Raw genomic sequence first — 26,370 nt, 5'->3', positions numbered from 1 at the left:
AAAAACAAATGGAGCAAAGATAGGCATGACTGATTGCTCCAACAAACACCAGACAATTTTGCAATGCGTATGCAAGTCTGAACTCTCTCCAGTTTTCAGCTATATAAAACTATCCCACTCAAAAGCTTTGATATTTAGTTCTGAATTGCTTATGTCTTTTCTACATCACTGGCACTGTTTAACAATTAAATGGGACCCCCAAGAAGAAAAAAGGTCAGACGTCTTTTTGTAATGAATCAAAATTACAAATATTTTATTGGTAATTTAGTATGTTTACACTGTCTGAACCACAGAAGTTGCTATTTTAAGTGACCACAGAAACTGAAATACAGAATTATTTTACATAGCTATACAGAACAATTAAAAAAATCCTCTTAACATTATTTCAGTACATACAACATTCACTTGTTAAGGCAACCATATGTTGATTAAGAGCTGTTTTGGACAGTGAAATGACACAGCTCACAGCAGATGCTCCATAACCATCAAAGTTTGCATTTGATTCTCTGAGGTGTAGTACCAGTGTATCAGTTCAGTCCACCCCATCTGAAATGCCCTCTCTTAACTCCGAGAGCGCTGTGCGCAAGCAGAATTCAGAGCGGCTGGAGAAGTAAAATCTAGCTACTACCTGAAGGCCAAAACACAGAGATGTGATGTAGTGTCTTACAAGTTTATTTTTTTCATCTCAAGCCGTTCTGTGTTAACCCTTCAGGCCATCAGGACAGATGACTCTGTCACACCTCTCTGGGCAAGCACATCGAACTCCGGTAACGATGCATGTGCCTCTCTGCAGTTGTTCTGCTACCTGTGACCCCCTGCTTGATGCTTAGAGAGCCTCAGACTGGCTGCTTTACCCCACAAGCTGATTCTACCCTTTTCCTAACTTTTCTAAACAACTCCTTTGTCAAAAAAAACCAAAAAAAAACCAAAAAAAAGAGAGTATTTAGCTTTTTTATTCAAAGTAGCAATTGTCAGCTTGTTTTTTTTAAAGAGCTACTGCTGCTCCAGCTGAATTGTATGGTTAGACATTCATTGATTTCAGTGGATGGAGGAATAGACTTGTACTAAGGACTTTTTAGAAAACGCCTGTCTTCAGTATTAAGAGAATTAATCTGAACTAGAACACAGATGCACTGGAGCTCTCCTGTATATTCTTTTAACTGTATGAGAGCACAAGTTTGGAAAATTTTTATTACAGGAAATGAGAGCTTCAGTAAAAATACTGCAAAAAAGACAAAAAGTATATTAATACATATATATTAACTCCAAAACATGGGCAGTATATATGGTCTTTATTTGCAAAACCTAAATGTCTGACTCCTCTTAACATAGAATTAGTCAAGGAAAAAAATGAAAAATATGTTACACGTTTGCCAGTACAACAGCTATATTTTAAATAAAAGTAACAACAATATACATGTACAATATTATAAGGATATAACTTGATGAAAATAACACTGATCAGTATCAAACTTAGGATTTAACTGATTATCCATCCTTAACAGATGAAACGCATTTCATAGAAATAGATGCAGGCAGGGTGAAATGAAGTGATATCCACGGTTTACCGTGAGAAAGTTACCATGAAAGTTAAGGTAAAAATGTCGAGAACAAAACTTTAAATAGATTTACATTTATAAAAGTTCAGCATTCTAGCAGTTGGGTGCATGTGCTGCAGAAAGGTGGTAACAGCAACCTAATGGTAGACAACACACACACTTGCACACGTACTCACACACACAAACACACACGTGCCCATGCTCAAATGCATGTGCATAGGTCCTCAGCTTGATTATACAAGCATACACTTACTAGCTTTTGATGGGGCAACACCAGGAATGGGGTTCACCTCTCTTGTTTTTAGCTGTCTGCAAGGTAGCTGTAGCTACCTAAAGTCAGATGAGATGAAACTCATCTAAGGCAACATCAGCTGAACATTTTCATGAAAACTGTTTTCATCCTGAGCATATTTAAGGCACTTTATTTAAAAATCTGAAGTTAACCAAGACTGGAAAAAAAAGGTAAAAATCCTGACATGTGAAATTTGGAAATTTAAAAAAAAAAAATAATTCCTGAGTTTTGATAAATATTTTTATTATAATAAAATACCATGCCTATTGAAAACATGTCTTTTACAAAAGCATGTTATATGACATTTTTTCTTGAAACACTCATGCTTTAGTGCACGAAATATGTTAATAGGTCTTTGGGAACATCTGTAACAAATCAATAAGAAATGAAAAGCCAAAGAATGACCTGTCGTGTATGTACAAAATGTGCATTGCTCCCGGCAACATACATCATGTTTACTACAGGCATCTTTATCTTTCTGTTTTCTCACAGGGTCCTGCCCATATTTTAATACTTTATAATTAATTACGCTTCACTAAACTATTTACAGAAGCAGAAACTAATCACACATCTTAAGCCCATAAATATGGAACTACAGAAGTAGAACATATTTTAAACCAGCATGAAGATGAGTGTGCTACATAGTACTGTTCTCTAGAAGTACAGTTCGTGAATTATTTTCTTTATGAAGATTTAAATCTAAATGAAAATAGAAGTTCAAATTCTTCCTCTGTTTTCCTTGGTTACATTTTTTCCTCCTATTTCTAAAGGATTTTGCCTCAAGACAGTATGTGGATTGCAAAAACAGTTGTAAATTGTCACAAAAGTATCTTGAATAAAGAACTGTCACGCTCTTGAATGCCCACTGTTTACATGAGATACAATCGATTTGTTTTCAGTTAATAGCTGGTTTCCAATACTAGCCATTGTTTGTACGGTTCTAGTAGTATTAATTTTTGCTTTTTGTGTGTTTTTGTCTCCTCCGCTGTGATTAAACACAAATAACATGGAAACAGTGAAATGGACCATACTCAAAGTGCTGCCAAATGCACTGAACACACAAAGTGGTTGCAAAATGGTATTTATAGAGGCCTTGGGAGGTTCCTTCTAACAATAATACATAAAAATGATCATCAGAGTGAAATGCACTTTTGACTTGACTGCATCCTTTAATATTTTCATTAGCTACCTCTATAATACCCCGATAAAAATTCTACTTTTTTACATTTAAACTTCTATTACAAAGCATTTCATGTTTTATTTTAAAAAAAAAACCACAATAGTGATGGTGGTTAATCTGCTTTATAAAAGATAATATACTGAGTAATATATACTAATGGCTTTGATCCAATTAATGTTATATTATACTGCTTAGTAACTACTGTGACTTCACTTCCTACAACTGTTATAGTGAATACAAATGATCATTTAATGTACAGAAAGTGGGGATCATTTGGAAGTGCTGATTCAGAAGTATTCAAGTGCTAACCATAAGTTGTTCTTTCTAAGCTTTTCTTCATGTTCATAAATGACGATTTTATAAATGTCCTTGATTTTGAATGTGACACAGTTTAGGGGCAATTAGGGTTTTTTATAACCTTTTTTGTGCAAACACAAAATTAGATTTTTCTAAACGTTACCATCTCGTTAAAAGTAATTGCCACTTTTACTTAAAAAGGCACCAGCATTAATGTAAGAGAATATACCTTTTATGCTTGCTTTATGAAGAGCTGTACTTGTTACTGGAGCGGAAATTATCATATCCGTGATCATTAGCTTTGAACTTTAAACAGGACTGCCTTTCCTCCAGGGACAACAGATCTTTGGATTGGCACCAGCAACACAAGCATGACTGTTAAAATAAAAGGAATAAACATTTTACATCATTTTGGTTTCGCACATGTGGCAAAACGCACCGAATCGCTGCCCTTCTTCAGCGGTACAGTAGGAAACCGCAAGCGTGCAAGCTGCTCTTTTGGGATTGCAGCGTAAGCAAAGAAACATGGTTAAGCTCTGCATTACTCAAATCATCGCCAACTACTAGGATACTGGGATGTCCCGTTAGCAACTTGAGCACTGGAGAGCAGGAAGAGTTATAATGAATTATATATAATATACGAGTTAGTTAATAACGGCCCCACACATACCGCTTCAAGTCTGGTCTGCAATCCTAAATGCATCTGAAAATAAAATTACCAACTCCTTGTTGTCCTTTCTCTGATAGTCTTTCTTGGAAAAAATGTATGCACCGTAATCTATACTATCTAAGCAAGAGGCTGCTATGTAGTTTATTTTTTTTCAGGGAGTGGAAAGAAAACTAAGTAGGAGAATGATGAAAACCTACGTACAGTTCAAAGATTTACTAGATGTACTGCAGACCTTTTGCTGATGCTACTGACTAGCCTTTGAAAGCTGGAAGTCCATCTGGGATCCTACACACCCGCTTGTTGCCATGGTCAGGTTGCCACAGATCTCTTATGTGCGCCTACTTCCAGTGACTCTTTCAGGGAACCGTCAGTGTAGACAGGGAAGGTGAGACCAACGCTAAAGCCTCTGCAACCTGTGCTGTTGCAATTATGAGGGAAATACCCCAACAACTACATGTACAGCTGACCGGCTTCTGACAGAAAGATATAGCCAGTAAGGAATTTACACAGCCAGGCAATAAGTCTAGCAGTGGCAAACATTTCAATGCTTTGCAACAAAAGAAGAAAATGTAAGAATTTGTGGTAGAATTTGTGTAAGAACTCTGATACAGTGTCTGAAGACAGTAAGCGGCCACAAAAAAGCCCAAATCTGGACATTTTCTGAGCAGACACAAAGGCTGAAGGACCGATCACAATCCACATACGATCCAGAGCCTCAAATCCTAAGTGGAGAATTAGTGCCCAGGACTATTCACTCAAACCAAGGCAAAGCTAGGAAAAGGTCTGTCCCATAAAATGTTGGCATTGGAAAGGGACGAGCAAATACTCGCACGCTCTGCCTTACATAACTGTCTACTGACTTAAGTGCTCGGTCAGGAGGGGGGAACCCAGGGTCAGGGCCCTCCCCGTTGGGTTGCAGAGGATATGGCTACGTGAATCTCTGCAGCGCAGTCTGAGCCTGCTTTGTCAGTGCTCTCGACGTGGCTGGGTGCCAGCTCCAGTCAGGAAGTGATGTAGCACTGATGAGCATGGCGCAGAGAGGGTTTATTGTAAGCTCCTCTCTTTTGCTTTCTCTTTTTGTCCTCATGAATCTGTAATTCCTTTCTATGTAGCTTCAGCTGGAGAGGGAGAGAACACCTACCACAACCCAGTTAAAATTTAAAATAAAATGTCATGACCATTTAAAACCCTTTGCGCATGTTACGGAGTTAATATTACTGCTGACATCATTTTAACCAGAGGAGCAGCTCCCAGCAGTCTCTTACCTTAAAGCAGTTTTGGAATCTTTTGCTCACCAAATACAGTGCTATGGGATTGATGCAGGAATTCAGTGAAGCCATGTTAATACCAATGTAGTCCATTACAAGAAAAAAGCTGTGTGGAAAATAAAGTGAGAGAGACACTTCTCATTTTCTCGGAAAAGGCTTAGTAGAAGTTTACAACTATATAAATTGAACTCAGTTTCACTCAACCAAGACTGACTATTAAATGTAATAGTAAAGGGGCTTATATCAACAGGATTTACTTCTGGAGGTAACAATTGTGCTCAATAATAAAATTTGAATCAGTATACCACTCTCATGAAAGTAATTTCAGAAGATCCAACCACCTTAACTTGTGGGAGGAAATATTCATGAGGTTTGCTTCACAGATTTCATCCGAACTGTTCTGTTGAAAGGGAAAACGGGGACAGAAATTCCCTCTCCACCCACATAATGCCACAAGACAGTAAGACAGTCCCAAAAGGGATCAGGAGAAGGCAGGCAGACAGCAGAGAAGCCCTGTGCTCACGGGATTCCTCATAATTTCCTGACTCTGCTATTGGAGGAAACCAGAGAGTCCTAGATGAAGAAGGAGGGAGAACTTCAGACACACAGAGTAAGCTAGTTCATTAGGAAATCCAAATATGCTGATCGAGAATGTCAGCAGTGCACAAACATTTTATTTTTAGTCTTACCTTAAAAGTTCACATCTGTTGGGGTCCTTCTGATCATAAATAGTGAGCTTCAATATTCTGCTTAAGTGAAGTGGGAGCCAACACAAGGCAAAAACAAGTACCAGACAGAACACGGTTTTGGCCACCTCACGTCTCTGAAAAAGAAAATTGGACAAAGCAGTGTTATAGTTTCCGTCTCTCTCTCAATTGTTGTTGTCTTCCTTCTAATATCCAAATTTTAATATACAAAATAAACCCCCTATCAAAATAGAAGTTAGGAGAACATCAAATACCTTATTTTCTTGGAATATGTACTTAATCTTTTCTATTGTCTTAGATGTCTTGCACTGATTCTCTGTATCTCTAATTTTAAGAAGTATGAGTAATAATATGAAAAATCAAGGACACGAAAACAGTCATTTAAATTAAAATGAAGAACATAGTCATCTCCCCAATCATTTTCAAATACTGTCTTGTTTTCAATTGCATTTTCTTGTGCTTTGATCTCAGGTCTTATTTTAAATGCCCCAAGAGATTTCAATTACAGCTTTAACAAGGTAAGAGGAAAGGAACACAAATATGTATTATAGTACAAATGTAGTTTAATTCTAGCGACGTATGATGTTTGTGTCTGGTACACTACTAACTTGGAATGTATTTTGGAATGTGTTTTGTTCTGCTAACAAATACTGCTAACCTCACTATAGTTCAGCATTAAATTGCTTCAAAATAATTAACAATTTTACAGCACTGGCTTCTAGATTACAGCACAACCTGTTTTCATTACAATATATCCAGCTCTCATTATTGCCAAGAAAAAATAAAAACTATAAAACTTGAAGCATTAACACCAAACAAGAAAAAAAAAATAGGTTTGTGATTGCCAGTGAAACTCTTATGTTTCTGAGGGATCTGATATATATATATATAAATTTACATACATATGAGTTCAGCAGCACCACTGTTAGGAAATTTCTTAATAGGAATCTTGAAGTGGTTATACAAGAACAGAATAATGATGTGGCAGTAAAGTCAGAAAAGGTATTACTGTCATCCTCTCTACAGCCAGCAGAGATGTCAGTGATAAATTTTTACCTGTTTTAAGTGGTCATTTAAAGCAATCTGCATCCCACTTTTCTTTCGTAACATCTCACAGGTCATTAGAGTATAGAAAAATGCTGTGATAGCCAGTGGCAAACAGAAGTAAAAGCTGAACAGCCACCAGTCTTTAGCTTGCTTGTAAAACTAGAATGAAAACAAAAGCAAAAACATGGTCAATCTGTCCTGAAAAGCATCTTTATAAGGTGTACATTACAGATGAGAAAACAGGACAAGACAGTAATATGCCCAAAGCCCACAAAAAGACAAAAGTTTCTGAATGCTCTTCTTTTAACCATATACTTCAGAAATTAGTCACTATTTCATTTGCACATTATATTCACCTACATTTCACATACACTTGTGCACATTACAATCCACACAACACTGAGAAGATCCAAGGAACTGTTCCGGGGATTTTATAAACATCAATGTCCTACCATCATAAAGGATGTTTTCTGCGTGGGGTGAAGCAGGCAGATTCTAAGTTCTTTTCCTCTGTACTCCATTGTAATCATGTCAAATGCGATAGCTTCTGGAACAGCCAATATCACCGATATAACCCAGATCAGTACAATTTCAACAGCAGTCCACTTTGGCACTCCAATTCCTTTAATGCGACTCCAAGAAGCAACTGCTCGGTACCTGAAGCAACAGCACGCATTTGCAAATTAAAAATATAAGAAAACTCACCTGGTTTAACTGGCTTAAACTCATCTTACTCTTATTAGATCAGCTGAGTGGAAAGGCGAATTTGAGCCAATGCCCATATTGAAAAGAAATTATAGAGTTTGATGAAAAAATGGGTCTCACCTATCTATACTGAGGGCACACAAACTCAACACTGTGATGCCCACTGATGCCTTTTGAATGAAGGGTACTAATTTGCACATTTCGACACCAAAGGGCCAGTCCTCTGCAAGTAGCTGTGAAAAGAAAACAATAATTAGAAACGAACCATCTTTAAAAAACAATTCCCAAAGCTGCAACATGGACTTTTCTCTTGATTGTTTTTCTTTTCCATCATGTAAAACTTAGTCAAGAAGAACCTTTTCACAAGGGAGCCTCCAAGGTGTGTGTCCTAAAAACTAGGCAGTAAAATCCCCGTCACTCCGTGGCTGGGCAAGGATAAAAGCTTAGTCCTGTCTTCTTAAGCCTTACAAACTCCACTCATTTTGCTTCTAACTTCACCACCCCAGTGTTTATGGTAAAAAATGACTGAGCAGGTAAGGATTTCCCTTGTCTTTGTATTGGCTTTATCTGTCTTGAGCATTCGTTGCTTTTTTTATATGTTCCAAGTAACTCTCCATTTACTAGACATACAGGAAATTACTTGAGGCTGATCTGAACAGGGGCAAAGCCAACGACTGCATGTCTGGGGTGGCGTTTATTTGAAGCTGGTGTCTAGGCTCCCTCAGCTGAGAAGTCAGGCAACACTGGGGAGCGATGCATCCCCTAGTTTTTAGCTGACCATCTGATAACGAAAGAAGAAGGGACCCACTGGACACTCAGGGAGCCTAAACAGCTAGTTTGAACTAAATGTTTCACAGCAGGTCAAGACAGATCAGATGAATCCCACACTGAAGATCTTTATTGACCAGTTTTCCAGTGATCCTGCATTACAGTACTGAAAGGACTATCTGCACATTCAGCATAGCTATAAGTGCTACGGAATAAAGAAAACAGCACAATGATTTTTAGGTTGGTTCAATTGCACTTTGGGTCATGCACTTTAATGGGAATCTGCTGTCACATCCCTAGCAGTATATTTTAGCTGATTTAAGGGACAAGACCAACTGGACACAGTAAGCACCATCCTCAGATCTGATGCTATGGACTGTTCGTCTGTAGCTTCAGTTTAGAAACATTTAATCTTTGTACTCTGCTGTGAGCTGCTCTAATGGCTCAAATACACCACAGCAGCAGCCAAATCTTCCAGTTCCTCATAAAAACAAGACTCTCCAGAACAGACGTTATGCCAAGAAATAGTCACAATCGTTATATACAAAAGTAAACTTTCTGAGTTTCTGTAATTAGTTACATTATCTAAGCCCATCTCTGTTTTTCATTACTTTCTTCAAATGAGGCCTTTCAGATCTGTTGCAGATAGAGAGCTACAAAAAGGAAAAGGAGAGGAAAGAAGAACAATAACTACCCAAAAGAGATTGGAAAATCTTTCCTTTGGCTCAGGTCTGCTCACACATCTCATTTAACAGGGATGTAAGAAGAGAAGTAGACCATCATACTGTATAGATTCTGCTGGGGACCAAAATGATTGAAAATAGCCACAGAGTTGCCTGCTCACATTGGTTTGGTTCAGCAAATTCCTTAAGCACACACACATGTGCATCTAAGGATAAACAGTTACAAGGTCCAAGACAGTTTTTGAAAAGCCTTGATATAATTTAAGTATAATTTTATTTTAACACAAAAGAAGTTAAGTACATTTCATGACCACGTGCTTTTGGAAATCCCTATGAAGTGCCCACCAGTATTTTCAGGTACCGGAACACCTTCAGAAATCTGCTTTTATCTTGTACTGAAATGGGATCTTTGAAAGAAAAGCAGTAGGAAAACATAGCCCAGCTTTGATCTATTTCTGAAATGATCTACTTAAGTAAGATAATGCTTCTGAAGAAATGAAGCAGAAAAATAAATTCTGAGGATTTACGTTTCTTTAGAATTTTATGGAAAGTAATAAAGCAGAGGAAGTAGGGATGAGGCTGTAATAACCATACAGTATCTTTTACTTAGGTGATGTGGGAAAATAACTCTGTCTGTAATTAAAGTATTTTCAGTAAAGCCTCTCCCTGGGACTTCTTTTGAATTACTGTAAGGGATTGATAGTAACAAACCACTATTAAAATCACAATGTGAATAATTACAGGTGTTCTAAATGTACACTCTACAGAATCCAGTGACACCTGGACTAATTTAAGTTATATCAATCAGGCAGTGAACCTCCAGCCTACGACACCTACCTGCTATAGGAATCAAGGACTGGGTAGCAAGTACATTGGATACTTGTTTAGAGCATCTATTGTATATTGTACATGCGTATATATTAAACCAGAGATGACTCATTAAAAAAGGACTTCAAAATCTAAAATATTTTGTTCTTCATTGAACTCAAATTCAGAACTTTGACCAAGTTTCTGTTGGAAGATTCTGCTGAAGACTTCTACTGAAGCTAGTACAACTAGCTGGTGTACGTGCAAGAAACTCCCTCTTTTCTCTTCCCTAAAATCACAACTGTTCAGCCACACATAGGAGATTTCCCTGAACTAATGCTTATCTCTCAGGTGCAGACAGTCACACCTGTGCTCCAAGCTCACTGGATTTGAGCCAGCTCCAGTTTGGGAGCCATATGGCTGGATTATCATGGGGCTGCACATGAGTGAACGCGGTCTTCTGAGAGAAAGGGTGCATTAGCTTGGGTTTAGCATAATATCAAAATATTACTTGCATTCATCCAGCTTAAATCAGGAGCAGAAGGGACACACAGCTGTCTGCATTGGATTGGAAAAACATGTCCTTTATCTCTTGCAGCTGATGTATTGTGAAATTTGAGCATTTTAATGCATGAGTCATAAGTTTCTCTATCATGGTATTGCAAGTGGTTAATGATATGCTTTGCAGCAAAAGCTTGAAAACATTAAGAAAGTAAAAGGAAAAAAGGTAGAATGTTTTATTTGCTGAACTGTGCTTCCTTGTTGTTTCTGTTTGTCCTCTGTACTGCCATCTCCTCAAAACACTGCCTTAAAGCACAGTGAAAACCCACTGTAAACTATTCAGGAGCATCATATTTGTGGACAAGAGCAATGATTATTCTTAGTGAAGTATAGATGTAGTCTAATGCAATTTTGTACAGGAAAAAATATTTTCTTATGATTCATAGTAGGGTATCTGTACAAAGAGTGCCATTTTACAAATGAGAAATGACTTAGAGTCATGAGACACTGCCAAGTGGCAGCAAAGAGAAAAATAATGTTGCGTTTTCAGCAGCAAAATGCCAAGAGAAGTCTACCACTGGCTGTATTCCGAATGACCTTTTCCAATGCTTTACAGTCACTTATTTTACCTGGGCAAAACTTTAACTGCTAAGCCACAGAAATGTGTTGAAAATGAAATGAAATAGAATGAAAGGGAACACATTGCAGGATGATGTGAAATCATATTTAAAAAAACTAATACATCTGATGCACTCCTAGCAAACACCTTCTCAGCCCAGGCACAGATCTGAGCTTAAACTGATGTGAAAGCTGCACAGCTATGAAAGTAGCTACAAGAGATGCTGTGACTCAGGCGACGCACCTTCGAACTGCAATTCCTGCCCTGCTTCTTGGTTGTGTAGGGTCAGAAAGATGTTCGTAATTTGCTGCTGAAAAATGCCAGCACGCGAGCCACCATATGCTGCTCTTGATGGCTCAGCTGCTGTGGCCACCAGCCAAAAGGCTGATGCCACGGCTCCAACCCACTACTTTTGACTCTGCAGTCGGGCACAAAGAAGTAGCAAAACGTGCACTTCTTTACGTCAGTCTCCCAGTCCCGAGCAATGAATGCACGTGGAAACGCAGAGCAGGAATTTGTACTTCCTCCGAGCTCTGCAGTCGCGGCAAGTCTAGGTCGAAGGGCGACAGGACTCAATTTTCATAATTATGAATTGCAGAGTTACACGGGAAATCAGACGTGCAACTGTACACCTAATTCACAAGCAACATTTTTTCAATATATCTGTGAAATGACTGGCAGATTTTCACCTGATACTTTCGAGGTGGAGTGGTCATGCAGATAAAGTATTTTTCATTATTTCATAGGAGCAATCATTTTTGAAAACAGGAAATTTGCCCAGGAAATTAAGCTTATGGTCAGGGATAAGTCAGACAGCATTACAAAACTTATTAATATTTAACAATAATTATGATATCAGGGTGGAGGTCTTCCCGCTAGACCAGGAAATATATTTCCCGCTTCCTAGTTAAGCTAAGAATGTTTTACTGAGCTATCCAATAAACAGTGTAAATCTTAATATGAGGCATGCAATTAGTTCCTTTTCCTGTGTCTTTGTTAGTACCTTCTACTTAGAAACTTCATTTTAAAAAAACCCACTTAATTAAGATCAAGTAATATCATACGGACATCTTGAAAATTACAGAAACCTCATAATGTGTTGTTAAAGTAAAAAAATCTCTGCACTTTCACAATCTCAGTGAAAGGACTGCATCAAAAGTAAACTTTAAGAAAGCCATGTTGCTGTCAGATGGGGAAGCATAAACACAAGGTAGAGGCAAAAGAACAAATAAGAAGATGAAAACTCGTTTTGAAATGTCACATGCATCTTTTCAGTGAATGTATACATAACAAATGTATACACAATGAAAAAACTACTTTAAATTTACAAATCTATACTGACACCATCTAACATATTTCAGTTTGGAGATCCATCATGAAAACTATGTATGTGTACTTTCAACAACGTACAGACATTTCCACTACCCCAAATATTGGATTTCAGAGTAGATCGTTCCCGTCTAACTACAGAACAAAGTTACCCCCCATTGCCTGTAGAGTCTAGACAGGTTCGTTCACTGGACAATTCAGGTCTTTCTGAAGTGCCTACGAGTTGCATTTGTTGACCATAAAGGGCTCCTAAGCAAACTAAACTTCTAATTTAATACAGTCAGAGATCAATAAACTTTGTGTACAAAATTCCGAGATGAACTTTGCAAGACCTCAAGTAAGTGGTTCAGATGTTGAAAGAAAGGAAATAATGCATTTCTCCCAACCCAATGGTTATCTTTAACACCAGAAGGACCAGTGGACAAGAGTCATAATATGGAATAGTAACAATGTTTTCTAAAGTCAAGCACCTTGACTTTTTTTGAAAGTCAGGAAAAGATTGGCTTTATGGTGATGCATGCCCTACAGGTACTTGCATTACAAAAGTTGGTAAGGTCATCACAAAGACATTTCCACAGAAACCCTGCCTTTTTCAGAGCACAGCTGGATTAACAAAAGGGCCAGTTTTCATCAGCATGGGATATGCTGTCCCTAATCTGGTCTTTCTTATCTTTCCAGTGCTTGACAATACTATATAATTGTAACTATATTTTTAATGTAATCTCTAAAATGCATCACCAAAAAAAAAAAAATCTTTGCCTACAAAGCTGACTTTGGCCTTTGATCATTGGCTTGGATAAAGACCAGTTTTCATTCCTTTCCTGGAGATTTTTTTCTCCACTCTTCCATTGAGCTGTGAAATAAAGGAATCTGTGACAGCATTTCCAGGTAGATATTGTTCCCCAGTCATTCGTGTCATTGCAAATCGATAGTCAGAGTTCAGAAAGTCACACAAGAGTGTGCAGAAGATAGGTTGTTCCCCCTGTTAAAAAGCCATTGGAACGTGACAATGAATTTGATTTAATATAAGAGAATAAATACTACAAAATGAAAGATGCTGTCTATATATCAGAAGAGAAAGCATGTTATTATATTACTTGATTACAGCTTTTTTAACTGTATGTTACCATCTCATTACACGTATACAGATGAGAAGCAGCGCTAATGTAAGTTTGGAATTTCCAATCCTGATGTTGTTTTGGTGCCTTACCCATGGAAATTACCAACTTTATCAATTTGGGAAACTGAGCAAAAGCCTCCCAGAACTGCAGACCTGTATTGTCAGGTGTACAAGCTGCCACTGTCTTAAGATTAAGGGCAGATAAGGACATAAAAACCTCACTGACCAACAAAATACAGTATTGCCCACTCTACCCTTCTGCTCCTTAAGTTCACACCTTTACCTGCTGTTTGGGACCTCAAATTAACAGCTCACTTAGTCTGTTTAGTAAAGCAGTTGACCAGGCATAGGACCACCTTCACATCCAATTAGTAGCAATTTTGCAAAGTATCATCTACACCACCACAACATTAAGTACTGCAGAATGATTGTCTCAGACTTTCCTCTACTTCACATTCTGCAGTTCTGGGGGTACGGCCAAAGCCAGATTGTTTACCAGGACCCTGAATGCCAAAAAGGTCTTCCAGGTTCTGCGTCCTGGAACTGAACGCCTCTCATGCCCTCATTTCATATCCGGTTTCCTGACTGTGTGATAAATTCCAATACGTTCCATTTTCTACTGAGGGTAGTGATTGATATTCTAATTAATCAAGTGCAATAGACTAATTAGCCTCTTACACATTCGACTGCATTTGTCTCACAATCTAGGTAACACCTCCTTTTTTTCAGATACCCTCAGTTTAAGAGATCTAAATTTTCATTTGTGTATTTTTTTCAGCTACTGAGATACTTAAATAGTCAGAGGGGACATCTTTTGCAGTTATGACTTTTAATAGCTAATAAAATACTGCTCCTAGTGCAAATTCTGAGGTCTCTCTTACGTGTCTGTCTGGAAAGCGTTCACACACACTTTCACACTTTCTATCCCAAGTATTGTTGAGTAAACTGCTGGCATTTTATGAACATGAGAAATTCTCTCACACATTTTCACGCAGCTGTCTAACTGAGGATCTGGTAACAATTCTGAAAATCTGTTTCATCCAGTTTAAAATTGCTCCAAATTGCAAGTTACAACTGTTAAGTATGGTTGATTGACAAACCAAGCCTTTACTAGCCTTTGTTTTTCCCATCCTGCTGGGTGATTATAGACAGCTTTTGATTGCATTACTGTGTTCTCCCTCACGAGGTTGCTCTGCAGGTGGAATTAAATGGGATGTAGAGTACATAAAAAGTTAGCATCAACTCAAACCACACTCAAATTCTTAATTTTGATTAAACAAACACAATATCTAAGATTTTTTTTTAATTTGCATTCATTCAAAAGTCCTGTCTTAAAACAGTAAAAATTTCACCCACTATTGCAAGGGATAATATAATTTTGTTACGGGCTCTTCATTAAGATGAGTAGCAGCATAGATGATTTAGCACCTGAGAGCTATTGCTCAGCTCCCAGCATTATGAATAGCATCATAAAAATCCTGGACTTGCATCTGGTATAATATTTATCTGTTTGCAATCCAACCTTTTATTCCTCCCGCTCCAACCTACTCATAATGATATACTTGATGACATTCAATCAAGATAAGGACTGTGGTATATTACTGCATGTTATCATTAATTTAATTTTGAAATAGTGTCAGTGAGATTGCAAAGTCTTGTACTGAGCAGCTGTTACTGATTTAATCTTTTTGACTTTTCTGGGAATGGATTAAAAAACGTTTTCGTTCAACATCTTTTTTCTTTACAAAAATACAGTTTTTTCAAAAGTTTACTTTTATTTTGTTTCATAAATTCCAGTCTCACTCAGAAGAGTACACGCCTCTCACAAGAGCTATGATAAATGTATAGTATGGAAAATACTGAAAGTCCAAACCAATGAACTCCCATGTAATCCAAATTATCCAGCTCATTAATTTAACACAGTTGTGATGAGTTCTAAGTTTCCTGCTTTATAATACTTCAGCACTTTAAAAGGATAAAGATACAGAATTCTCCCATTTCAACAGCTTCTGGGAGTAATCACTACGGACACAGAAGATTAAATTCAAAACCTGTCCCTTCAATGTGATTTTCCAAAGCTAAAAGTAACAATCCCTTGAGTTTAAAACCATGCATATCAAGTGAGGAGAAGGAATAGATGAAGGCTTTCATGCTCACATAATGCAGTAACTGATGGGTGCTCAGGGACCACTCAGGGTAAACTTTCAAGGCAGATTTCCAGCATCCCTCCCAAGAGTGCTGAACGTAACTAGAGGCTGGATTCAACTGCCCACTGAATTCCTAAGGACAAATGGACTGCGCGCAAGCTGGGTAGATGAGACAGAGGTTGTACTCCTTCTGTGGCAAGTCTTATCACGTCAAAGAGCAGAATAACGAAGGTGCAAGAGCAGCAGGTGTGGCTCACTCCCTCTCTGCCGCAACACTGGCGAAAAGTGTTCGCGGCTCAGGACAGCATCACGCCTCACAAACACTGGATGTGTAGAACTAATGCAAATCTCTCAGTTGAATGACCTTGGTTCCTCCTGAAAAAAGCTCCCGTGCCACCACATACAGCAACTGTACAGACCCGTGCAAAGCATATGACAAAATCTGCCCCAGGTGAGCAGGAGGGACTGAGCAGTACCCACAGGACATGGTCTTCTGTGCCCCCTCCTCCATTCCTCGAGGGGGAAGGAGGGGAGCGACAAATCCATTGTGCATTTATCTACTGCATTTCCTTTATCCCTAGGACAGAACCTGTTTCCAGGTGACTTTCAGAGCCTGGCCACCTCCAGCCGCACACTGCTGCCCCATTCCCAGCCCGGATCGCTGAGAGGGTTAGGACTGGGGCACAGAGGTGGTGCCATTTGGTACAACAGGGACACCGTCGGACCAGAATACCACTCTCCTGAAGGTTTTTGGCATGAGATCCAGTCCCTGGCTGTCTTCCAGCCACGACGGGGGGCGGGTTTCCCCCCAGCACCGCGGCGGTGCCGGGTATCTGCGGGGGGCCGGCGAGGAGCCCCGCGGAGAGCCCGCTGCACCCCCGCGCCCGCCACCGGACCCATCCCCGGCTCCCCCTCACCTTGTAGACGTTGATAGGGATGTCGATGATGATGTGAAGGAGGTCGCCTAGGGCCAGGCTGGCGATGAGGATGTTGGGGCCGTTCCTCATACATTTATTCTTGTAGATGATCCGCAAGAGCGTGGAGTTGCCGATGATGCCCAGGACGAAGACGAGGCACGACACCACCGTGTTGATGTATTTGAAAGTCTCTTTGATCTCCGTTTGCCCCGTGCACATGGGGGGCGAGGCCGAGCGCGGCCGCCCGCCGGCCGCCCCCCCGCCCTTGGGCAGCGCGGCCGGGCGGGAGGCGTTGGGCTCGGCGCCCCGCAACGCGGGGGTCCCGGCAGTCGGGGGGACGGCGTCGGCCACCGCCGGCGGGCTCTGCCTGCCCGGGCCCGGCGGGCGCAGGGAGCCGTCGCCCTCGGCGGCGGCGCGGCAGCTGAGGAGCAGCAGGAGGAGAGCGGGCAGCCGCCACCGTCGGGCGGCGGGCATGGCGCTGCAGTACGGCCGATCCCCCGCCGTCAGCGCCGACCTGCGAGGAGACAGGGGACAGGGCGTCAGCTGCGGAGACACCGCGCCCTGCCGGACGCCGCCATCGCTCCCGCCGCCCGGGGACGGAGCCAGGGCACTGCCTGCCGCCGGACGGGGACGGGCAGCGATGCCGGCGGTGCAGCCGGCAGAGCAGCGCCCGGACGAAAACCTGCGCGGCGGCTGGGGCGAGAAGTTCCCGTCGGCCGAACCTGCTCGGCGTCGCCCCGCTCTGCCCCCCGCCCGCTCGCCTGTCCCTCACCTCGCCGAGCGGAGCCGAGCCGATCCTCCCCGCCCGCCGCCTGCGGGGCTCTGCCTGCTGAGCGAGGAAAACGCGCTCCGCCGGGTTGCCTCGCTTCGCGTCCCGGCTGACTGCCACCTCCCGGGGCCGGCTGCCGCCGCTCGCCGACGATGGGTGCCCCGGGCCGCGAAGGCGGGAAGGACGGGCGCTTGCGGCAGGACCCGCTGGCCGTCAGCCGCGCACCAAACCCTGTGGCTAAAGCCGCGCCAGCGGGCCAGGGCCCCCCCTTTTCTAAAACATTCAACCGCATCTGGCCCATCAGTCACGGCTAGACCCCACCCGCGCCCTCCTCCCCACCCGCCCCTCCGCTCCGCGGGGCCGCCGCGGAGCCCGGCCCGGCCCCTCCGCCCGCCGGCCCTGCGGTGTCTCCCTTCAGCCGCTCTGAGGGGTCCCCCCCCGGCCGAAGTGCTCCGTACCTCGGTACTTCGCAGGCGATCTGCCCTGCGACCTGCCCCTTTTGCAGTCCGCCCGCCTCGTCTTGTACCAGGTTGAATGTGACAGCCTAAAAAAGTCGGTTTGCGGGTTTTGAGACAATTTTTCATATCAGAAGGGTTGTTACAAGAGGTTTTGGCATCGCTAGAAGATGCCTGCGGGGAGAAAGAGGGCTCTTCCCCGCTGTCCTCTCCGAGACCCATTCCCGGTAGCTGGATGCGGGGTTCTCCCTCTGCATTTTATTCCCCTCTGCAGACAGCCCCCTTACACATCCAGAGTGGCAAAAATGCCTGAGAAGCTGCTTGTGCAGCGCCTACGAGATTAGTGCCACGTTTTAAAGCGCTTCACGAACTGGGATACTTTATATACTCTTCTTAGGTCAGAAATTGTATTTTGACTGTTATGAAGTTGCAGTGATCGAGGTTGGTTATCTGGGTGCCGCTTTGGGCCGCCTTAGCAATGCATCTGCTCTCGGCGAGCTCGTTCCAGTCGTTGAGCCCTTCAGTGAAGCGTAAGGAAAAGAGCAAAGAGATTTGTACAGGATTTTGTGGAGACGAAGGACAGTCAGTCTCTGGAGGTTGGAAACAATTGCATGTCTTAACTAAAAAGAGTTGAATTTAAAGCTGTTTCCCAGCATCTCTACATACATCTCCTTGGTCTTTTTTTTTTTTTTTTTTTTTTTTTTTTAATTAAATCATGCTGGGAGCTAAATCACATGCAGAACATGAATGTATGCTTCATTACAGAAGTAACCCACTCACCTACATTATTGACATACCCGTAGGGGAAAACACTGAAAACCAAATGTTTCTTTCAAACCTCTCCCCAAAATTGCTGGTCTGATCTATCTCATCTTCCCAGCATCTCCTGCTAATGTAACATCTTCTTGAGCTACTGTAGCAGACAGCCTTTTCTCATCCTCATTTAGCTTCCTTTTCACATCTCTATCTTTGTTTAAATGTCTACTGTGGCAAGCACCTTTCCCATTTAATCATTCTTAATCCATTTCCTAATTTAGGTGTCTCACTCATTTTTCTACCCCATTTTATATTGCAGTATTTGTGAAATAAAGGCACCAGAGTCACTTCCAAACTGTGTGAAGGTAGCTGGAGGTTGATTGCACTCCAGCTGGAAGACTGATCTTTACAGGTTCAGACTTTTTCAGATTGTGTTTTGCAGCAGGATTTGTTTTGCAGCACTGGGCCGATTCCTCTCCCAATGACAAAAGTGCACATTGAATTAACCCTATAGTATTCTGAGCCCTGGGGACTTAACCAAAGTCTTTTCAGTTTTCATTTCTACATTTTCTCAGTTTCCACTTCAGCAATCCATAAGTGAACAATGCTTTGCTAAATGCAGCGTTGATTTTTATTAGAAACTCTCGTCAATTAACATACCATTAGCTTTTATCTTGAAATGTTTTTTACTTGCAAGGTTCTTGTTAAGTCTCAGAGCCTTCTATGCTGATCCTCACCATCAAGATTGTGACTACATTGGGATATATTTGCTAATGTTGTTAGCGCAACTCCACAAGATATGTTTGCTACTGTTTGGTAGCAACACCATTGTTGCCACTTACTTCAGCTTCTGAAGTTTTAGTAATAGCAATTTAATTTCAGAAATGTTCAGTATATCATTTTAGCTTTAGTATATACAGAGCTCCGGGCAGCTGCTGCTACCTGAAGCACATTACTCTGTAGTATTGCACAAAATGGGTCTATATGACGAAACATCTAAGCTGTTTCTAGCTGCCAGCAGTTTGCCTGGACCAGCTCTTTTCATAGTTACTGTTGGTTATGATGAACAATAAAGAAAAAAATTGACCGTTCGTCAGAAATGATGCGATAGTCAAGGAAATAAAACTAGCTAAGATAACCACCCTTTTTGTTTCTACTCTGGGTTTTTTTCAGAGATCAGAATATTTGAGAAATTAAAAAGAGCATGCGCTGTGATACAAGTCTGCTTTACTTAATGAAAAAGTAAAGGAAAACACAGTTTCCCTGAAATTTATGTGAGGATTAAGATAATACTGTATTAAACACTGTCGTTTAAATGAAGAAGCAACTAACAAGGTTAATCTAGATTGCAACAAGAGAAAACCATCTGTAAATATGATAGACTGATGCCCATTAAGTGGCCTCTGCTAGTTAAGCTATGAAATAAATTCCTTACTGAACTGTATGGAATTCATTATATAAGATTATGCAAACTGCTGCTAGTATATCTGACTTTTTTTTTTCCTAGAAAGCAGAAATACTCCTTGTCCTACAGAAAGTTCACTTTTTTGTACAAAACAGGGAGAGCTGGACCACCATCTAAAAGATCCTCCAGACTGTCTGACACTCATTTTATTATATTCTGCACTTCCACAGCATTCCATCCCACCAGCTATTAACAATTATATGAATTATAGACATTCACTATTTTAATTATGTCAGATGCGACATTTCCATCAATGACTGATAATGCTCTGACTTTTTTTTTTTTTAATTTGCAGTGTCATACAGAAAGTAAATAGACTGGGTAACTTGTAATCATCATCAGAATGATTTTTAACAACAGAAAGACTTTAAAGGTTATTCTGTTATATATAGCATAAATCATGAGAAGTGGTCATGATTATGCCATCAGAAAACCCTTTCATTAACAAGCTCATGAGACACACCACAGGACTGTGTATTTTAATTCATGTTATACTCATTGCTCATATACTCATCAGTGGGAATTTTGTCATGAGCTTGCAGGTATTTTTGTAAATCTCATTAATTTTCTGTTTATATTTTTCAGTAACTAAGTACCCTCAGAAACCTGACCTATCAGGCCTGCTTCTCTTTTATTGAGTCTGGTGGAAATTTGCCTACTAACTGGGGCAAGGCTGGGATGAATAGAAAGAATAGCCGTCTCAGTGTGAGCCACGCATTAGATGCATGAAGTGAATTAAAGTCAGAAAATAGTTTTCTGCGTTTTAGAAGTTTCCACAGAAATTTTACCAATGGTAATTTTAAAGGAATAAATGCACTTGGAGAAATTGAGAAATTAGGATATTGTAGTTTTGTAACTGCATCTGTTTGTATACTGGACAGATGATACAGAAGAATGACATTACCTGTCTCATTTTTTTCCCCCTTAGTCTAAATTTATGTAAAAATATGAAATTCTTTTTAGTGTCATGTGTAGCTATGTTTTGTCTCTTCTTCTATAAAGCTAAGCAACTTCTACAAATTACAGTGTTGGCTGTTAACTGTAGTGTATTAATGTTATACCCAATTCTTGATAAAGTGGAACAATATTTGTTGTATCATAAAAGCTTATAATAAAACAGTAACAGTAGATATCACAAATGAAACATGAAATATGGATGCAGATACCTGTTTTAGTGTAGATTCAGTTATAAATGCTTTCATATTTTATCTTGAAACAGGAAGATGCAGAACAATGAAAGAATCAAATTTGTACTTAAGATGACGACATTTGTCTGTCTCATAGTCTTTATTTATATGAGTTCAAGGATTTTTATATGGAATAAAGTTCAAGCTTTTAAGTCAGACTTGTTGCTAACTGAAACTTTTTTTTTTGCCATCTAGCTTTAAGATTAAAAATTGTATGTCACTTAATAAAACTTATTCTCATCATCCTCGCTATTCAGCATCAGCAAAGGAAATCACAAAATAAATTAAAGTTCTGAAATTAATACAGCAGCATGCAATTACCTTGAGGTATAAAATACACTGAATCTCTGTCTATTAAGGGAAAAGCTACTGAAATGGTTTTGGGAATGTAGCTGCAGGTTTGAAAGAGCAGCATTTCTGAATTTTACTGAAATGATGAAAGACACTTTCATCTACTTCAATACAATAAAGGTGACCAAGTTTACTTTTAAATTCCAGTTGTAGTAGGAGTTTGGATCAGAATCTCCCAGGAAGCCTAGATAAGATCTGTTGTTAAAAAAAAAAAAAAAAGTAAATTTTTCAGCTGCTGGGAAATGTATGTATTTGTACAAAGGAGGTGATAACTGACCATACGTTGTTTATGTTGCTGCACAGAAATCACGCCAAGGGAGCCTTTCAAATCTGGATTAAATTCATTTCCAGACAAGATGTCTGATCTGAACAAGGGATGCAGTGATTCACTCATCCATGCTTTTCTGCAAGTGTGGCCATGTAACACAAACACAGCGTTCATCTGGATAGAATGAACCCACCACTGTGTACTGACTTCAAATTGTACTGGTAAGCTGTACATCAATAAAACCATTCAGCTAAAAATCACTAGAATAACGAAATTCATGCTGTGAAATAAAAGAAGGCGGGGGGGGAAATCTCAGGTGCCAGACAGCTGGCTGCCCACAGGCTCCTTGTTTGCTTCATGCTTCGCTCTGTTCAGGATGGTTCCATCTAGCTCCAAATCAAACCTAATACTGAGGGGTCAGCCCTAAGTAGTGGTGATGAAAGCCGGTTCTTGCCACAAGGCACTGGGGCTCCTTCTGGGTGGTAACGTGGCTGCACTTCCTAAAAGCTCAAATAATCCCTGAGATCCTCTGCTCAGGTTGGAGAGGGAGGCACTTCCATTTTTAATGCGAGAGTTGTTCCCTTGAGGGGACTTGGTGGTCTTAAGGGTCTTTTGCAACCTAAGTGATTCTGTGATTCTATGACTTTCACCGAACTGCACTGACAGGATGCAGTCATTATTTACTCAGGGAAATAAGCAAGAGACAGTGGTTAGATGCCATATAGAGTATTGTTTATGTGGATGACTAGAAGCTATTCAAATGCTCATAGAGACCTAGAAAAGGCTTTCTACAGATTTACATCACGTCCTTGGGCTCTAAGTTTTTCTTTTATGAGACATAAAAAGATTTCATAAGTGCAAATAAGTCCTCACTGATCAGACCTTTGAATAAGCTTTTCACTTTTATTTCAGACAAATGTTGGATTGTGGATGAAAAACAGTGCTTGGCCATTTTTTCAGTTTTGGATGTTGGCCACGGAAGTAGCTGGGTAGCTCATCAGCTCTCAATGCAGAGAAGGTCAGACCACTCTCTCCTGCAAGTCGACAAAGACTGAAGCTGGTTGATGCCTTTTAGGAAGCTCCTAACACTACTAGTCCTACTGGACACCACATTTTTGGTAGGAGGTATTTGAGAGGCCCAGATCTAATGAACTGAAACCACACTTTTTCAAATCAGTGCAGCTGCTTGCTGAAATGGCTACTTTAACTGCATTTTTCAAGATGCTGCTGAAACATTTGTATTCTAGATAGACATTCTGTAGTACTATTGATGCATATCTTCTCAAGACCTCATCAAATATAGTCCTTAATATATTGAAAACAGGCATGTGTTTTTGTTATCTTGTACATTTTGCAGCAAAATCTAGCCTCCACCAATTAAAAAATGTGGTCATGGAGTAACACAGCTTCTCCCTTTATATGGTAAAGGCTCAAACTGTGAATGTCAGTTTTACATACATCTATATTTAGTTCTAGAAAATCATATGTTGTTAGCCAACGGAAAACAGGAATTCTGTCTTCAGATGCTGTTTTGTTTATAGAAGGTGGCCTCTGGAAGAAGCCTCAAAATCTGACTTTGTTATTGATGTTACCAAGATGATTATGGCTTTAAAAACCTTCCTTCTGTTTCAGACATGTTTTACATTACCTTGACACACTGGGGAATCTGAGATTAAAGGTCAAAGTGGGTTCTTTTGCTCAGGTGCATGGCCATTATTAAAATAATCCTTTAATATAATCCATACAAGTATTGACTTGCAACCTGTAAATCCTCCATAAAAGACAGACCACTCTGTTGCTATGCAATGGACTCTTCTTTAGTTTGCTGTTCTTTCTTCTCCCAAGTGCATTGGAGTTGTTTTGTTTTTCTGGAATCCATTTTGGTTTCTAAATGCTGTGATTTTGTGTGGCATCTTCTCCTGCTGTCTCTGGTCCTTCAGTTGAGTAGGTTTCGTAGCTACAGGGACTACTCTTTACAGAATCACATAATGGTTGAGGTTGGAAGGGACCTCTGGAGGTCATCTGGTCCAACTCCCCACTCAAACCAGGCCACCTACAGCTAGTTGCCCAGAACCATACCCAGGTAGCTTTTGAATATCTCCAGGGATGGAGACTCCACAACTTCTGCGGGCAAACTGCCAGCACTCATTCACTCTTACAGTGAAAAAGTCTTTCCTGATGTTCAGAGGGAATCTCCTGTGTTTCAGTTTGTGCCCATTGCCTCTGGTCCTGTCAATGGACACCACTGAAAAGAGCCTGGCTCCATCTTCTTTGCACCCTCCCTTCGGGTGTTTATATACATTAATAAGATCCCTCTGAGCCTTCTCTTTGCTAGGATACAGTCCCAGTTCTCTCGACCTGTCCTCATAGGAGAGGTGCTCCAATCTCTTCATTATCTTTGTGGCCCTTTGCTGGAATCTCTCCAGTAGCTCCGTGTCTCTTGTACTGAGGAGCCCAGAACTCTTGTAACCAGCTTGCTGAGACCTGTGCTCCATGACACTCACTCCACTTGCAGCCATTAGCAGAACACTACCTTGCTTGTTTCTGGGTCTATAGATTTACAGTAAGCCTCTGTAGATGCTCTAGTAGCCTGGTCATGTATTTGTTCTCAGATCAAGCCACCATTCTCTGAAGTGGACCTCTTTGCTCCTAACAACAATCTATTTTTTATCTCCAGGAAATGGAGTATTCTTGTTGCAAGAGGAACTCTCCAAAGCTACTTCCTGCTCAAAAATACATTTTGATTTCTCCAGGGAAAAGTTCTCCCTAACTTGTTTTTAGCTCTCTCCCCATCCTTGACCTTTAGGTATCATTTTTCTATGACCTTCCCTTCATGACCCTTCCTTCTTTCTCTGCTTTGCTGGAGAAGAGTACTTATATCTCTTTCTCTTAAGCTTCCAGGCCAGCAAAATCATATTCTCCCCAACATCAGTCAGAAATGAACTCCTTACAACTCCTCCCAACACTTTTTAAAGCTAGAGACTTTCTGCTACTGGCATTCATTTTTTCCAAGTAAGCTTCCCTATTGTGGCATTATCTCGGTGGAAACTTCATTTTTTCCTAGTTTGCATGGGGTACAAATGTAGTCTTCTAGGTTCTGCTTTATCTCCTTTCCTTTGTTAACCGTGTTCTAAAGCTACTTTCTTTGCTTTTCCCTGATCTTTTCAGCTTTTTCATGCAGGCATTGAAATCCTGCTTCTGGCATATCTCTTCCTGTAATATCTCATGCACTTTCTGTAGCCTTGACCTCATCTATTGAAATCTTTCCATAGAAGAACTGGAACTTTACTGGAAGCCACAGCCACAGAATACTGTTTCTTCTCAGAGCAACCCTCTGTTTTCTTCTCCAACTCTCCTGCTACAAAACTTCTGATTATGACGTGAATGTATTACAAGGCCCAGAGAGAACACCATATTCATACATTTGCAGGCTAACAGCATGACCCAGATATCTGTTCTGACAAAACTGGTATTCAAACATTGCTGCTATCCTCTCACCTACCTTTTATAGGTTAAATTCGCTGACCTTTCTTCTACTGTTTCATTTTTCACCTCTGGAAACTTGATCTTCCTCCTTTTGTTTGCAGAGGCTTATACCTCCCATGAATCCTTCATAAAACCAGTATCTTCTTATAGACATATTTATAGTCTTTTCCCCATAATTGAGTGAGGGCTGTTATTCTGTGGGCAGACTGTAGTGTCTTTAATTCTGTGCTGACATTTCAGCTTTATGTTCCAGAAAGACTATACAAACAGGTGAGAAAGTCTTAGAAAGCTTGTTCCGAACTTAGCTGCAGTCTGCTTGAGTCTATCTTGCTAAAGATTTTTTGTAGGTAGGGAATAAATTCTCCAGGGTTTTTCACCTGCAGATAATGAGAATGTCCTTAAAATTCCTAAATATTCAGCATCTTGAAAAATGACAGGTAGATGTTATGGTTTTCAAGATTCTTCTGCCTTGCATCATTCTCACCGTTCCTGGTTTGTATTGCTCATTTCTCATTCTCCACCATGCCAGCCTCCTGGTGGCCTACAAACCCAACTCTAGCACACCTTTGTCTTCCTGTGCTCATTAATCTGCACAGCAGATCAAATGGTTCATGAATTTACTCCTGTGCCCCATGTTCCTCTTCTCTGGTGTATTTGACATTTTTATGCAACTGTCTTTTAGAATGGGACCGTGTAAAGTGTGCAAAGTAACTGAACAGAAATTCACAGCACTGTATTACCTCATGTTAGCTGGAGTGTGCATTCAGTTTGGGTTAGCAAATGCATCTCTGGGTACTTTTTGGAAGCAGCTTTAACCCACTGAAAACTCAGTCTATGGTCTGTTTCTAGTCAGGATTAAAATTGTGCAATAACTATCTTTCACTTGATTCCTCATCACTTATGTTTCTGGTTAGCATTAGAGGAAGAGAACTAAATTACAATGAAGAAAAGGAAGTGCAAATAATGCAGCTTCCAAAAGGGTCATTCTAATTTGGGTGAAATTTCAAAGAGTGTTTC

General features: G+C 40.5%; 1 protein-coding gene across 2 annotated transcripts; it reads right to left on the bottom strand.

Annotated features, from left to right (window-relative positions):
• Positions 1-223: 223 nt before the first annotated feature.
• Positions 224-17,207, bottom strand: EDNRB (endothelin receptor type B). Of its 2 annotated transcripts, XM_075741630.1 has the most exons (8): positions 16,617-17,207; positions 7,846-7,958; positions 7,473-7,677; positions 7,030-7,179; positions 5,956-6,089; positions 5,264-5,372; positions 3,558-3,703; positions 224-628 (listed from the first exon to the last, which is right to left on the bottom strand). In XM_075741630.1, exons 1-7 carry the CDS (start codon positions 17,088-17,090, stop codon positions 3,572-3,574), a joined length of 1,317 nt encoding a protein of 438 aa, XP_075597745.1. In that variant the 5' UTR covers positions 17,091-17,207; the 3' UTR covers positions 224-628; positions 3,558-3,571. The 2 variants fall into 2 exon arrangements, with proteins under 2 accessions (XP_075597745.1, XP_075597744.1); XM_075741629.1 differs by having other exon boundaries at positions 224-3,703.
• Between the last annotated feature and the right edge of the window lie 9,163 nt (positions 17,208-26,370).

Source organism: Balearica regulorum, chromosome 1 (genome assembly GCF_011004875.1).
Source record: "Balearica regulorum gibbericeps isolate bBalReg1 chromosome 1, bBalReg1.pri, whole genome shotgun sequence".
Lineage (NCBI taxonomy): Eukaryota > Metazoa > Chordata > Aves > Gruiformes > Gruidae > Balearica > Balearica regulorum.
This window is presented reverse-complemented; position numbering and strand designations above follow the sequence as displayed.

Bases quoted from the DNA above. Each gene is read 5' to 3' on its own strand.
- EDNRB (XM_075741629.1), bottom strand. From the start codon at position 17,090: ATGCCCGCCGCCCGACGGTGGCGGCTGCCCGCTCTCCTCCTGCTGCTC. The intron at 7,678-7,845 runs GTGAGACCCATT...CTGTTGCTTCAG, and splicing joins TGTGCCCTCAGTATAGATAG to GTACCGAGCAGTTGCTTCTT. The intron at 6,090-7,029 runs GTAAAAATTTAT...TTTCTTTTTCAG, and splicing joins TAAATGACCACTTAAAACAG to AGACGTGAGGTGGCCAAAAC.